This window comes from Glycine soja, chromosome 11 (genome assembly GCF_004193775.1).
Source record: "Glycine soja cultivar W05 chromosome 11, ASM419377v2, whole genome shotgun sequence".
In the NCBI taxonomy this organism is placed as follows: Eukaryota; Viridiplantae; Streptophyta; class Magnoliopsida; order Fabales; family Fabaceae; genus Glycine; species Glycine soja.
This window is the reverse complement of record NC_041012.1, coordinates 39,619,487-39,636,691: the sequence shown is the minus strand read 5'-3', so window position 1 is coordinate 39,636,691 and position 17,205 is coordinate 39,619,487. Positions and strand designations below refer to the sequence as shown.

Below are 17,205 nucleotides of genomic sequence, written 5' to 3'. Positions count from 1 at the left end.
ACCAAATTAACTTCCACATTTTTTGTCAATTTAAATATTAACGAATAATTAACTAATTAGAAAGGCATATATACCATGATCACCCCTTTTGGTTAAGAAATTGTTACTTCAATTTTGCATGAACAGGAAAGGAGCAGACGTGAGAGGGTACTTTGAGTGGACTGATGGATGCTCACTATAAGGTTTGGACTTCATCATGTGGACTATGCAACTCTCAACAGAACCCCAAGAATGTCTGCATTTTGGTACAAAAACTTCATTACTCTTCATGCCCCTCGCGGAAGCACAAGACCTCAGCATACTCAAGAGTGACCAACAATGAAATGATATATAGTTTACTTTCATGGAAGACAAATAAGCAGCCCTTTTCTTTAATGGCATGTTTAGTTTAGGAAAGAAATGAAAGAAAAAATAATGAAAAAAAATAGATTAGAAAGTGAGTTGATTATATATAAGTAAAATGATATAAATATCTTTAATAAAAAAAATATGTTAAAATGTTGTTTTTGTCTTTTTATATATAGCAACTTTCATCTCTTCCACCCATCCTGGAAAGATTGTAAAAATTGAGTCTCACTTAATCCTATTAGCGTTGCTTCTTTTCCAAAACCCTACCAAATAAGTAAAGGATAAATCTTACGATTTTTCTTCCCTCTCCCATCATTCCTTATTCTTTCACCCGACCCAAATAATGCATAAGGGTGTAACCAAGTGGAGAAAACCAAACACTTTTGTAAGCTCAAGTTTTGTAATACGAAAATAATTTAGTCAATTAAGTTTAATCGTTTATTTAAACAAGTTAAAATTAAAGATGTAGCTTGATTTGTTAAGGAAAAAAAAAGGCTTAAATTTAGGTTTTTGGAGCTTGTTGTAATTTAATTTTTTTAAAAAAATGAATATGAAGTAAATCAAAAGTGATAAATTTAAATATTAAGGAATGGATTTAAAAAAAAAACTTATATTCTTACACTAAAAGCTGTTTCTATATAAAAAAAAATGGAAGAGAAACAAAAGAAAATGATCAAACAGAAATTAAATTCTGCTATATAAAAAAGATATCACAACCAAAAAGAAGGCTTCTTTTCAATTTTTTTTGTACGGTATACAACAATAAAGATTGAACTCAAGTATTAAAGTATTAAGGGATTCAAGCCACTCATGCACATTGATCAATCAATCAACAGCTCTAGACCTCTTCACTGTGTTGATAAAAATTGTTTGAAGAGAACTCCAAAATCACTACCAAGTTAGCACAAGCAATATATTGCCAAGAATAAACAAGGCTCCCTTGCCAAAACATGACAGAACGAGAAATGCCAATACAAACAATTCGAGGTTGACGCGAGGAGCTTAAGGCATTAATATATAACACAGCCTGATCAGATGTTTCCAATAAGTTACAACATTTTCTTAGTTCTTCAATCTCCTAGTAAAATAAATTAAACTCTCTTTTTCAAAAAGGCGTCTTTATCCGTGAATATCCAAACATCTGGTTTACCTGTTCAGACTTGATTCTGCTAGAAATGGTGCTACAAGGATCGCCACAGTCACCAGTATATGACAGCATGCACAATTTAAATCCCCATATGAAGCTCCTCTTTCCCTTTTATTTGCGTTTCTCTTTTCAAACCAGCGACAATCTCATTGCCTCCCCTCTACAACCTCAAGAAAATATTGCATCATTCTTACACCACAGCAGGAGAAACCAGTATACAGTGATCCGTGACCAGTCTGCCACCTTCTGAATATCCACATCTGCGTATAAAAACATTTCTTTTTTTTTCAGGCAAACAAATCAGTCGTACCACTGAATTAGGATATTTTCAATTTGAACGATAGTATACTCACGTAAAACTGAGGAAAGATGAAAACATTAGCTATAAAGATCCTTATCCTCAATCCAAGCACACATTTCAAGCATTTTAACACCTCCACCAAGGTAAACCAGCTTCATAAAAGTGTTCATCATCATCCCATGAAATTTGACATGCTTGAAGGCCAATTGCAACACTCGGCTCTTTTCCATGTTGTGCCATCCAATTTACAACAGCTGTTTCTTTTTCACTCTCACTACTGAAATCTTTCTTGTATTTTCCAAATGGATTAAGTCCAGGATTACTCACATCCGCAATTGCAGCTGGCATATACATAGAATCACCAATTAATGGTGCCTTATAGGCAGCAAATTGAGCTCGAATCTGCATTAAAATTGAAGTTACTATTCAGGTACAAAACATAGTTTCCTTTTCCTAAAAGATAATCAAATAAAAGAAATAACAATATTTTCTTTATTTAGGCCCTGTTTTGATAAGTTTCTCTATAAACACTTGTAAAAGAAGAGAATAAGAAGCAAAATAGAAATAAGTTTTTCCTATAAGTTACAATAAACTTATTCATAAAGCTAATTTTAGTTTATGGGAGAAATTTATTTCTTATTCTCTTCTCCTATAAATACTTATAGAGAAGTTTATCCAAACATAACCTTATTCGATATAATTATAACCTTTGAAACACAGCCAAATGGCCACCAGCCGGTTCACCATTCATATAATACAATCCAACATTTAAGTGGTTGAAAGAAAACATAAAATGAAAGCTAACAGACCTGATGTGTTTTACCAGTAAGAAGGTTGATTTTGCACTCGTATGCATAATCTTGAGAAGGCCACCCACAGTCTTCAACACAATACTTGTCTTGTATAGCAGTAGTTGGCCAGGGAATCTTTCTACATTCCAGGACCTCAAGTTGACACAGATGCCATCCCTTGATAAAATCTGCAGTCAATAAACCTACTAGGTTGAATCCACGATACAAAACCCTCTTTTGCAAACTTTTTACCCAAGTCACATAGCAAACAGATGTTTCAACATTTAACTTTTGATACAAATGCCTCATCCATTGACACATCATGATGCTGTAGTACACTAGGCTAGGCTAAACCATTCAAATTATACTGAGTCAAAGAACATACGATCATATGTTCATTAAGTAACTAATTTCCATCTTGGGTAATGCACCTAAGCAAAGTAAATGATATCTCAATTTCCATCATCTAGTTTAAAACAAATATATTATTCTCAAGAGCAACACTCTGCCTTCCATTATTCCTTTCTAGGGAGAGGAATACTGACTATCAGCCAAATCTAAAGTTAAGCTTGTGAGCCACCAATACCATGAAGCCTGGTCTTGGCTTCTCCTGCAAGCTGCTAAAGACAGTCATTGAAAGCACACTTAACTATCACTATCTAGCTACTTCTAGAACAATCTTTCTGAGCTAATCACTCCAGCCATGTGGTTACCTTCAGAAATAAGTCTAGGAGCCATGTTAATAGGACGCATATAGTGGGTAATGATTCCAGTTGGCAAAGGAGAAGCTGCAAGAGCGAGATAGAGCTTCTTCACCTTTTTCTCCTGAAAAAAAAATGATAGCACAAGTACTCCTTAATAACATGAAAAATGCAATACCAGATACAATTAATTTTTATCTTCACATGGTGAAGAAGGCACTCTTTCATACAGTAGAACCTCATCTAATGACCCAAATAGCTCATTTCTTATAGGAGTGTGCCTTTTCAAGTAGTAGAAGGTTATTCTAACATAACATATGAAATGGCATCATAGACATACCCTGATTTTGCCATGAAAGATGGAGCAATAGTCTTTAGTCCTAGCCAATACCACACTGCATGTAATTGCATTCTGTTACAATCTATAACAGTTAGAATGACAAGGAGAAATAATTACTTTTAACATATATGCAATACCAGCCTTCAGTGCAATTATCAATTTGATGGGTAGTCATCAAAGGGGTTGTCATTCCCAAGGCACGAGTTGCAAAGGTTGCACAACTTTCTTCAATGTTGTCAGTAGTGCCACCTACCTAACCAAGATTAAAAAAATAATAATTGCAGAGAAAACCTAAGCAATTATTTAATTGTGTAAAGATATCAACAAATTTAAAGACACGTCAAAAAGAAACTTGAGTTATTGAATTGAGTCTCTATATTAGTAATGTAAGGTATAACCCATTCAAGGCCAGCATAGAACCTAACTAAAGTAAACATACTCCACCCTAAAGAAGACCCTGAATAGTGAATACATAACAATAACCAATTAGCCACATCTAAGTGACAATTTTCATTCGCTAATCGCTAGATGTAGAACACATGGCCATTGCCAATAAAATTTACAGCACTCTGCACTATCTAGCATAAAAAATTATAGAAACAATTCTACTGTGCACATATACTAATACGAGCATTAGTAAATTTTTTAGTTCGTAGTATGGGATTGATTACATACTGATGTACCAGCAGGTTTATCCAAAACTACATAGGATTCCGCCACAGCTATGATCCTTGATCTCCAATCAATCTCATAGCTCCTAAAAAAGGCTTTAAAATGTCAAACAATATCTTCCCTCCATAATCTAAAAGTTAATTCAAATTCAAACAAACATTCTGATTGTACCTAGGAAAGCGTTTGGGGTGCACATGTACTCGCAAATAAGTCCCTGGCTCAACAAATTGATCCACGTGAGTTACACGGAAAGTTTTCTGTGCCTCTCGCACAGTTTTGCCTTTGATGGAAGCTCTTTTGCGCAACACCGAAGGTTCCGTTACTTCTTTGAATACCCTAATTTGCTCTTCAGTAGCATTCGGAGGAGGCTGCGGACAAACAAGAGCGTAGTATACAGCTCCAAATTGAATCAAATCTGAAACGTACCTTCACAAAATGAAACCTAACATTCAATCCAACGCAGACAATACGAGAAATTAATCAATAATATGATACGCAGAGGCATAGAGAAACACGCTTACAAAGGAGGAAGATCCAGGGCCTTGCAAATAAGTTCTAACACAGGTCCTCCTTCTGATATAACTAAGTGTTCAATTCTCGGTGGATTTTTGTGCGATGGACATGGAAGCAACCGGTCATACTTCGGGAAACTTAAACGTGAAGCAAGTTCAGTATCAAGCAAAATGCGAAGGTAGTAGAAAGGAAGAAAGTAACTATTCGAGAATCAACGCGAAGGTACCTGTCGGAAGAAGAGGTAGCGGTTAAGTTTCCGGCGTCGGTTGTTGAGAATTCGGCTTCACCGGCGAGTGCAGTGTTACTGTTGTGTGAACTCCGACAGCCCCAACTCGGAGCGTGCTTGTTGTGGTGACTGCTGAGAGCTGCTCGCGGGATGCGGATGGCGCGCGCCGCCGCAGGCACGGCGAGGATACGACAGCCGCCGGCGAACAACATTGACGCCACCGTCATCGCCACCGAATTCATGCTATTGCTTACTTACACTCTTGTGACGTGTCTTCTTCGACTCCGAGCTTCTTCTTCTCCACAACTATTATCGGGTTGGGGCGGGTTCTGATTTAAAAAAATTGCAGGCCCGTTATTAGAGGGCTCAATCTTGGGCTCCCCCACACATGAACGGGGTGGTTACATTAGGACTTCTTGCACATGAATAACTTATTTTTTTATCCGTGAGAACCAAAGAAAATGATGGGATATAATAACTTCAAGTATGAAGTAGCCTATGCGGAAAAGAATGATTAATCTTCGTCATAGATTTTAAGCACACACTTAAAGTAAGTATTATCTTTTCAACATAAATTCTGAATCATTTGATTAAAAAAATATAAACTGTTATCACTTGTATTAATTATTGTTTATGTAATTCGTATATTTCTCTTGACTTACACACGAATAACTATATAGGATAAATATTTATTTGATGACAAAAAAAGGATAAATGTATATTTTCTGATTTTTATACAATTAAAATTTATCATAAGTAGATATACTCTTAGTATGTAAATTATAGTTTTGATTTACAATGAATAGATTAAATTATGATATAAGTATATTTTAATCAATGAGAAGTTTTTAAAATAAAATTATTGATATTTAATTTAAAAATAAAGATAAAAGATAGTGGAATGAAATTGGTAAATAATTTTTTAGAGTTTTCCTTGATTCTTTGGGGAAAAAAATATTGTTATGTGAACTCCACTCAATGTATTTCTTCATTATCCTAGAAATGCATCTACTCAGCATTCCCATCACCAATTAATCATGTATGGAAATATAATGAATTTTATATCATAAGTAGTTAAGAATGAATAAATGTAATTATATACAATAATCACTAATGGTTAAATTTTTTTGTGAAGTACACAAGAAACAAAAAGTAAAAGTCTCTCGAGAAAGAAATTTGAGTTATATCAGCTTGTAACGCATACAAGATAAAAACTCGAAGCAAAATCAAACACACGTGGAATGAAATATCTGCCACTTGATTTGCAAAACATGTCATCTGCCACTTGATTTGCAAAATGTTATTTCAAGAGATAATTCCACCGTCCTCATACACAGCATGAATCTGTCTAACAAGATTACAATAAGGATGTAAAAAACACCATCCTTTCGTGAGAAGCCTCACTACTAATGGTTAAATATATCGATGTCACAATTATTAAAATGTCTAACAATAATTTACTTTGTCTCACAAGTGTCTAAAAATAAATAAATGTGTATATACAATTATCAATCTAGACTTGTGACACAAAAAATTAAATATGTCTGACTCACAGATCATATTAACAGTGTCATTATATTCTTAAAAGTAATAATTAACAGTATATATCAGACTGGATGTAGTTTTCAGCTGGGCATTCTTCGTTTTCCTTTGGTTTACTTTAATAGCAGATGATAAGACCAGTGATAAGACGATGCACGATGTATATTACAGTGGTCCTCCAGCGTGTAATCATGTTTTTCAAATCAAAGTGTAAGTTGCGTATATCATACTAAATGGACCACAACCAACGTAAACAAACAGGTCAGCTCAAGAACTTTAATGCCAAATATATTGTGGTTGCCAATATCTAGCAGAAAAATACTAATGTGCATTGCATCCATTGTTGTCAGCTATAGCCTTGCCATGTTAATGCAGTAGCAAAAAGTAATAACCGACGCTTCATATAAAATATGCTCCCTTCGAATGCACTACTGTTCATTTACAACATTAAAATGTTGACTAATTATAATTGTTCTGGGCCATAAATTCCATGTTGTCATTTTGTTCACAAAATATACATGTGCGGTACACCTTGGATATATGATCTCTTCTGCTATGTTTACCTGTGAAGCTCAACAATGAATTTTGGATTTGGGTATACCAGAATCCAATGGCAGCAGCAAGGGAAACTTTGATATCTATATATATCCTTCAACTAAAATTTAAGTTGTTCGAGTTAGGTTTTTGGCGATTTAAAAATATCAAAAAATCAACATATAAGGATTCAATTAGAATATTTAAAAAGATCAAATATTTAATTTTATGCTTCAATTACTTTTTTATTACGTAAACACTGCTGAATTCCTTAATTTATTTTCAATACCATAAAAAAAATTGTGCTGATTTTTTAAAAAAAAAATATTTAGTTTTACCTATTGGGAAGGGAAAGTGTTGAGTGAACAAATTATTTTTTCTTCCCAATTTAAGCCTCCATTTTAAGAGGTATTTAATTGAGCAAGAACTCGTATTGAAATACTCCTTCTCGGAAGTGTGAGTGTGAGCTAAAAAAAAAACTGGCAGGATTTCTTTGTTCCTGATTTAAGTCTCTTTTGGGGAAGGTTTTCAAATATTAAGCAAGACTCATACTTGTCTATTCTAATTGTTGGCACTTATCTCTCTTGGTGACATTTGGAACTTCATCACCATCCTCCGACATATATCGTCCTCATCGTCGCATTCGGTAGACTCTACTACTTGTTGAACTACTCAAATCAGCATCCAATTAAATTTGTCTCCCACAACTTGAATCTGTAGTATGTCACTCCTCTAGAATCGTTGCTTTTCAAAGTATAAGTAGTGGGGATAAATAGCTAGCTAATGCCAAACAAAAGAAGAAAACAACAAAGTGATTAATGAGTAAGATTAATCTATGACCCAATGTATTAAATAACACTCATGAGTTATGATCTTTGACTAAAAAAAAATACTTTTAAAAAATAAGAACAGGAAGTATGATGAATAAGAAGGGAGTGAAAAAATAACAACCCAGTTTATTGTTCGTGTCTAGCTTTATCAATTTTGGTTTGGGTTTCGTAATTGTGTTAGGCTTTCGTGTCATGGATTTCGAAGCATTTGAATCCTACACTTTCTTAATTATTTATTTGAGTTTTGCATTTATCATGGTATTTCAAAAAATTTACTCTAAAATGTAAATTTATACTTTAAAATAAGCATTCCAAAATATAATAGAAGTGCGAGATTCAAATGACGAATTTATAGATTGGTATGCAATATTTCTGTAGAGAGCAAATTCATTTGAATAAAAAAAATAATATACCGAAAATGTAAAATAAATAAAATAGTTGAAACACATTGCTAATCCTTTTCATCAAGAGTCTAGACTTAGCTGTTACACACTTCTATTGCTGCGAAATGGTCCCAACTCTCAGTTCTTTGTAGGGTAAGCTATTTACTAGGTACGTAGAGTGAGTAAAAAGCTTATTCAAATGGAATATCGAAATATGATGCTGAACAAATTATAAAAACTACTAGTAGAAAACAGAAAATAAATAAATAAATAAAAGAAAAGAGAAGATGCTTCTAATTCATCACATGCATTGTCTTAATCTACATATGAATATAATTTATGTCAAATTTTACCCACACACATATATGTATAACATGCTAAATTTCAAATTTGTTTAAAAATAAGAAATTTAAGCCTAACTCGTTTAATTCATTCATGGTTTAAATGTTTTTAAATTTAACATAAACCTTCATATTATAAAGTTAATAATAATAACATAATTTTATACTCATAAATATTATAAAATCAAAGGTAAAAATCTTTCATGAAAAAAATAATGACTTATTGTACTGAATTTATGATAAAAATTTAAAAATAATCCTATAAAATAAGTAAATGATGTATATAAGATAATAATAAATAATTATATTTCCAAGTAAATATAATAAAAAAATTACAACAATCTAGGTCACACAGCACATATATGATCTATTTGCAAATTATTAGTTTTAATCTTATAAAATTTGAATTTCACTCATTTAAATAATAAAATTTATATTTAAGTTTGTGCCTATTAATTTAACTAAATAAACAATCTTAATCAAATATTTAATCAGTTAAGTTCGAGAAATTTACAAAATAGCTCAATTTGTTATAGCTCCACTTATCTTTATATAATTAATTCTTAAAATATTTTATAACTTATCATAAACAAAGTAAAAATTATAATAAAATTATATGAAGAAGTTAAAATAATTTAATATAAAAATGATATTAATTTCATTTTCCAATGTATTATCATTTAAAATGAACAAATAAAAAGAACTAACTACGATTGTAAGTTCTTTCTTTTTTTACAATAGCTTTCTATCTATTAGCTTTAATCCTTTCATTTACATATCTAATATGTTTTTTGTTTAATTTATTTTTAAAAATAATAATTACTTATTTTAGTCGTTTTTAATAATGTATTTTTAAAAAAATAATTTTTATTTTTACATGTTAAAAACAATGGATCATAAATACAGTAGGATAAGATCTATCTTTTTTCTAGACTGTTATCTTATTAATGTAAAAATCAATTAATTTTATTGATAAATAATTTTTATAAAAAAAGCATGATTAATTATTTATAGTAATTTTTTTTATCTAAATCACATTATTTTCATAAAAGTTTTACATTATTAGTTTATTACTGTAAAAAAAAAAAAAAAACTTATACATTTATTTTGAAAAGATCCGAACTCAATTTCTCAGATATCATGATGGTAGATAAGACGTAAATGATCACATGCAGTGTCTAAATTTTTGTCAATTGTAATCAACTGGTGAGATCCTGGGTTTGTCTCGATGGAAGCCGAATCCAAGCCCAAATCTTGAGCATTCATGTCTTACGCGTACGAAGTTTGACAGAACATATTGCAGTATCCATGTCTAGGAAACATCCAACCTGATGTCTTGTGTTTTTCCTCGATTGTCAAAACTTCATATAGATGCCCTCATACAATTACTACTATTATTAATACCCGTGTCATTCACGGATAAATTTTACATGTTTAATTTAGCTTTCATTTTTCTATATTTATTTTTACACTAATGAAGGATTGTCGGTAATCCCTAAAACTAAAAGAATGATAAATAATAGTAATAAACTCACGAAATTAAATTCTCCCAATCAAGTTTATAAACAAATAAATAAATGAGTTCATCTTTCCAGTTACAGTTATCCAATAATTCCATGCATTACAAAAAATGTAACGTGACACATTATCTTTTACTTTGGCGACCACTTTGTCATGGATATACATACATCAATAATTACTATGTCTTTTACAATAACTTTTTATTTTACATAATGTGTTTTACAATAACTAATACTAGTAACATAACATTCTATTTAAAAAAGCAAAAAGTGACTAATATATTCAGTGTCTAATAGTATTTATTTTTACAATAATTAATATTTAATGCTCGAAATATTTTATCATAAAAAATCAAAATGACTAATTCAATGATTAATTCAAAAACAAAAATAACTTTATTTATGATTTTTTTTTTTACATATATAAAGCAATAATGACTTATTCTCTATTTTTTTTCCTATTGCCCTTTCTCCCACCCTCTCTCTACATATGTACAATAAAAAAGATAAAGAAAAAACATAAAGTGTCTAGGCACTGGATACCAAAAATAAATTTTCTTATGAGAAATTTTTATTTTCATCTCCTTTTTATTAAATATACACAAATTTAACATTTAAATATAGTTATGTTGGACTTGAGTAAAATTATTTTTAGTAAAAAGTATTTGTAGTCTCTAAAAGGATATATACAAACTTTAATATGATCTCAGTTATTTAATTTATATATATAAGATAAATACAAAAAGTTTCACGTGATATGGTTATGCGAAAATTTGTCATGAAAGCATCATTCCCAAAAATACCCATCACTCTTATAAAGTAAATAAAATAGATTTTTTATTTTTAAAAAATAAAAAGTAAAATTTCCTTCATATATTTTATTAGAGAAAATTAAACCTTTATATAGACTTCACGTTATTTTATAGATGGAATTGTGCGTAATTATTCTTACACTATATCATTGATTTGGAGCTAAGTTCGAATTTAGGCTAGATATTTGGAAACTATAAAACTATAAGGGGAAATGGCCCTTAATTATGAGAGAACTTCTTTTGTTGGGGGATGGAAGAAACTTGTGAGGAAAGAACAAAGATATGTGGCCCTACCCAAAATAATTTGTTCACACAAGAGACAAGATTTTGGTGAGTAGTTAGAAAACATGCTCTCTCTTTTCACTTCCCATCCAATACTCCTCTTGGCTTATCTTTCGTCTACCTTGTTAGAAATCATGCTCTCCTTTTTGGCTTCTTCTCTTTCGAAGTCCACATAGATCCAATATGATATAATAAATGGTAGTAGAACCAAAACCAAAAGAAACATTAATGCACAAATTTGTTGTTGAGGAGTAAATATAGGCCATCTTATGAAAATTAGGACAAAATAGTTGTTGAGGAGTAATAATGACAAATTAATAAATACAAGTGATAACAGTATTACTTAATATTTATTTTATTTGATTTGTAAAAATTAATTTCACATGCATGCCGTAAAATATAGATATAAAAACGAAAATTTAAGTATGAATGTCATTCAAAATAAATATTTTTTCCAACCTTTTTGTAAGGACATAAATATCTTTATAAGAGAGTATTATTTTACTTTTTTTCCTAATCAAATAAATAGAGAAAAAATAAATAAAAATATTTTTTCTCAAAACAACATACTGAAAAATTATTTATTTTTCCTATTTGTTTTTTTTATCCAAACATAACTCAATACTAAATAATTTTGATCTATAATATACTTTACCCAATTCAACGCCGACTCAAACTCAATATCATTGTTTAAGCTAATACAATTTTATCAATGGATTCATGCAGAAGAAGACTCAATTCTCGTACAAAAGACAGAAAAACAATACTCAAACTTCCTATACAAAATAAATTAAAATTTAAAAGTTTTAAGGAAACCCTAACAACGAAGAAAGAACACATTGAACAGTGGAAGAAGTAGACATTTACTGTATAGAAAAGACAAACAAACATGAATCGATTGAATTGAAAGGCTTGCAAAATCTCCAAATTAGCGTATGTATAGCATGATAAAAGTGACAATCAATAATGAAACACTTGAATTGAAAAACTTACAGAAAAAGACAAAAGCTTGAGCAACTTACAATTCACTGCAAAATGAAAAGTGAAAGGTTAAAAAAGTCAATGTTTGAATTGCAAAACAACGATTTTGGAATATATATATATATACAATACAAGTAGTTGAAGAGCAATTACTAATTAACAATCGATGTAAAATCTTGGTTTAAAAATAGAAATAAATAAATAAATTATCGTTAAAGATGGGTAATTATCAACCATCAATAATAGTAAACTATGACATAAAAATAAAAACAAATTTCTATGAAGATAAATATCTCTAAAATAATCTTAAATGCACACAGAGAAACATATGTGAGAGGACCATTTTTATATGATCGAGAATGAAAAGAGTAAATTTAGGTAATGATCGAGTTTAACATCATATAAAAAGTTTTGAGATTTTATAAAATATTTTTTTACTGCATAAATATTGTCTTTTAAAATGTTTTAATATTGACTATTTATATTAACATATCTAATTTCTAATATTTATTCTTTCTACTCTCACATAAAAAAAAATAATTTATTGATGCACTCCCCCTCTATATATATACATGCATGAATCATAACATTTTGTGTGTGTAAATCGTGGATAGAAGATTTTACTTTTACATTTGACAATTGTTTAGTTTCCAGATACGTTTGTAACAATGATACTGAGAAGAAGATCTTTTACTAAATCTTTCTACTCTCACATAAAAAAAGTCTCTTATTGATGCACTCCCCCTCTCTATATATACATGCATGAATCATAACATTGTGTGTGTAAAATGCGAAGAAGATTTTACGTTTACATTTGACAATTGTTTAGTTTCCAGACACGTTTGTAACAATGGTACTGAGAAGAAAATCTTTTTGCTAAACCTTTTGAATCCTGATGACTAATGAGAAAGATATAGGTCTGCAATAATGAGAAGAAGAAGATTTTTAGTGGGGAAAAGTATCTCTGAAATTTTAAGTGGAGCGAACTATCTCAGAAATACTCCTAATTAATTCTTACATTAGTATATAAAGATTTTTTTTACTATTGTAACAATATATAATTAATTTTATTATATTTTAAATAATATTACATACACATCCATCTTTGGAAAACTAAATTGGACCAGCCAGTCGAACTGAAAAATTGATGAATTCAACTATTGATCAGTCTAAATAAATCGTAAAATGTATTTAAAATGACTAATCAAAGAATAAGAAAATGGATCAAAATTTGTAAAACCAAGAAAAAAAAATCAGCGAAAAACTGATTCAGTTGCATGATTCAAATTTTGCGGGTCTCATTTTCCATAATAATAATAGTTTTATTGGGTTCTTCCAACACAGTATTTTTGCCTCATCAAACTCAGTTTGTTATTATGTTTGATTGTTTGTTAACGTAATTTTTCCTTGTGTTTGACGCATGCAAAATTGTGTTTCCATTGGAAGTAACATAAAAGTTATTTCTTAAAGTTCATTTACTGTTGGGAGTATTTATTAAGGCCAACATCAAGTAAAAGTATTTTTTTATTAGTATTATATTAACAAAGTTTATTTTATCAACATATTTTTTTAATAAAGAATATTCAAACACATAAATTATATTATAAATTTTTATTATTATTAAACTTGAGTTTATAACATCCTTTTGTTTCAATTAACTTATATTTGCCAATTTTAATCTCAACATACATTTACTCTGCTCAATAACTATTTGTGATTTTGGATCTTGGATGTTGTATTTTGGATGATTTAAATTCGATGAAAAATCATTTATGACTTCGTGTCAATGCCATCACATAAAGCATTAGTGACACGTTGATTCAATTCACATATATTCAATATTTTTTTCTTTGGCATCGTTTTTTTAATGCAATCACACTTGGCATCTAGTCAGCCGTTTTTTTAGTTTTGATTTGATAATCATTCAGATGTGCTATAAAATTGTGATTAATCATTCTCTTAATTAATCATGACGTTTTTTTACCCTTAATTAATCATGACTATTACTTATCATTTAATTTCTGCTTTGCTTTGTATCTTATATTTCATACTTTGGTGATTTAAATTCGACGTGAAATAGCAATTTACTACTACGAGCGTCAACGCCATCGTATAAAAGCATTAATGAAACGTTGATTTGATTCACATATCGTTTTCTTCTACCATCACAATTGGCATCTAGTCAGCTATTTTCTTTTACTCTTGTTTTGAATATAATTTTAGTCTAACTAAATTGTTAATTGTTTAATAAGATTATGTGGTTTTAGTCTTTAGAAGCTAAAACAAATGAGAACACTATAAAAAAAACATTTTTTTATGAAAATCAAAATAAAACATCGTGCGTGATATTTATAGAGATTAGACTGTTATTGTATTTTATTTTTTCTACTTTACTTTTCTCTATTTCTTTTCTTCTATTTATACTAATACAGAAAACATAAGATTATTTTTTGGAAATATGTGGACGTGGTGTAATGGAGAAAAGATGAGGTTATGAAATATTCATGATGTATATATTATCCAATAAGGAAATGTAAAGTAATGTTTTTTTATTGATATTTTATTTTAATTTTTCACTAGTATTTTTAAAATACTAATTAGTATTTCATATTTAAAATTAGTTGATAGTTTTAAAATTTCTGATAAAAATATATTTATGTTTTTTATCAGTTGTTATCTTTTTTTTCAAATGTCAAACTTTTTATAAATAGACATAGACATAAACTAAATTTGAACAAAATTAAAGAGGGTGGATCTCTAGAATTTTTTTATATACAAATATTAATTATTAATATATTAATTTTTGTAAATATAAAATATTCAACATAAGATTTTTTTTCTTTAACCATCTAACTCGTTTTATATTTTTCTCTCTCGGAAATTGTATATATAAAATATGTTGATTAAAAAAATATAAAAATAATAGTCATGAGTGATGTTTTATGTAATTATAAAAAAGCTAAGAAAGTGTGATTGTAATTTCTTGTTGTTAATTTATGTAAGTATTTTATTTTGTGGCTATAATTTATAACTGCTAAATAAAACTAAACATTGGCAACAAGAAAACGAAATAAAACTACCAAAACAGAGAGAGGATACGTGGAATAATTTGCAATGAGTACAAAGGGGGGACACATGCTGGGGTCAAATCCATTTATGGACAGACCACATGCGCCCATAAGAAAACATAAAGAAGATACAATGTATACAAAATGAAAATGGCGTTGTACAATCACTTTAGTGCATTTCAACCTGTAATATTGACATTTCACGATATCTTCAATTCTCTATCTAGAGAAGGTACGTATGTCATATCCACAAGTCATTCCTAGAAAGTTAGAGAAAATTGGTTCCTCGTTTTGTTTCGTTAGACAAAATGTTTGTGATACGACTTGTTTTTGGTAAATTGTTAGATAATAGATTTATATCGAATGATGATACGTGTGGTTTATAATATTTATTAGATTAATTGGTAAATTGTTTTTTTATTAAAAATAATAAACGTTTAACTTAAAAAACTATCATAATAAATATTTTATTTTATTAATTAATTAGAAATCATTCTAAAAAAATTGTTACAAAAATTAACTCTTTTCGATTATAGACGAAAGTGTTTTTTTTTTCATATCAATGGGTTTTGATTAAATTTTAGTACCGCAAGGATTTTGAATTAGAAAATTTGAAAATGTAGCGATTCTTGTCTAAAAACTCAAAGTTAAAAAATTAACATAAAAAGTAATTCAATAAATTTACCTGTTAGGGTATGTTTGAGATAATTGCAAAATTTTAATTTTTTAAATAATTAATTATTGTTACAATCGAATCAGAATTGGTTTTTATTTTGATGTTATCTCCCCATATCTATTTGTTCTATGAATTAAAAGATTGTTTTATTTGATTAATCATTAACTAGAGCAAAAAATTTGGAAGTCAATTCAATTATTTGAAGGTGGTCCAAAATTTTCTTACCTTGCTTTTGCAAATGATTTTCTACTTTTTACTAAAGCAAACTTAGAGCATGTTAATGCTATGAAGAAAATACTAGACAACTTTTATACTAGTTTAGGCCAAAAAGTGAATGTTGACAAAATCAGAATTTTTTTGTTTACTAATACTCACTCGAATATTAGAGATGATATTATACACAAGCTTAACTTTCAAAGGATGATGGACCTTGGGAAGTATCTTGGTGTCCCTCTTCACCATGACAAAGTATCCAAGCAAAACCATCATTTATTATTGACAAAGTTAATCAAAGGTTGAGTAATTAGAAAGCGTCCAATTCGTTCATAATAGGTAGAGTAACTTTAACAAAAGTTGTTATTCAGACCATGCCTACCTATGTGATGCAAACTATTCTATTGTCGTCTTCAACGTGTGAATAAATTGACAAAAAAAATGTTGCGATTTTATTTGGGGCCATACAAGTACCTCTAGCAAAATTCAATGGCGAAATTGGGATTCTCTATGTATTCAAAAAAGATTTGGCAGCCTTGGTCTGTCGAAAAATAGTGTTATGAACCAAGCTTTTTTTAATGACGGTGGGATAAAAATTATGTACAAGACTTGATGATCTCTAGGTACAAGTTGTACGTGCAAAGTACAAATGTGGTAATGATGTACTACCTGTTATTGATAAGCATCAACTTAAAACTAATTTATGGAGGGGGATTGTGAAGTGTTAGGATAATTTATTGTCAAATATGATTAAGAGAGTAGGAAATGATAAAAAATGCGATTTTGGAAAGATAATTGGATCTCAAATCATAGTAAATTAGATCAATATTGGAGTGGACAAACCAATCACGGGGAGAACATTCTAATATATATATATGTTTTTATGTCAATGCTAAAGGAGATTGATATTTGGAGTGAATTGTTGTCAATTTACCCATGAATGTTGTTGAAAGTATAAAGACAATGAAGCCACCTTGCGTAGTT

The 17,205-nt window shown here is 29.5% G+C and overlaps 1 protein-coding gene across 1 annotated transcript; it reads right to left on the bottom strand.

Annotated features, from left to right (window-relative positions):
• Nucleotides 1-1,171: 1,171 nt before the first annotated feature.
• LOC114373319 (RNA pseudouridine synthase 6, chloroplastic-like) lies at nt 1,172-5,454 on the bottom strand. The gene is made up of 10 exons (XM_028330806.1): nt 5,040-5,454; nt 4,822-4,950; nt 4,472-4,726; nt 4,304-4,385; nt 3,766-3,881; nt 3,629-3,683; nt 3,301-3,412; nt 2,606-2,775; nt 1,849-2,198; nt 1,172-1,755 (listed from the first exon to the last, which is right to left on the bottom strand). Exons 1-9 carry the CDS (start codon nt 5,279-5,281, stop codon nt 1,923-1,925), a joined length of 1,437 nt encoding a protein of 478 aa, XP_028186607.1. The 5' UTR covers nt 5,282-5,454; the 3' UTR covers nt 1,172-1,755; nt 1,849-1,922.
• Between the last annotated feature and the right edge of the window lie 11,751 nt (nt 5,455-17,205).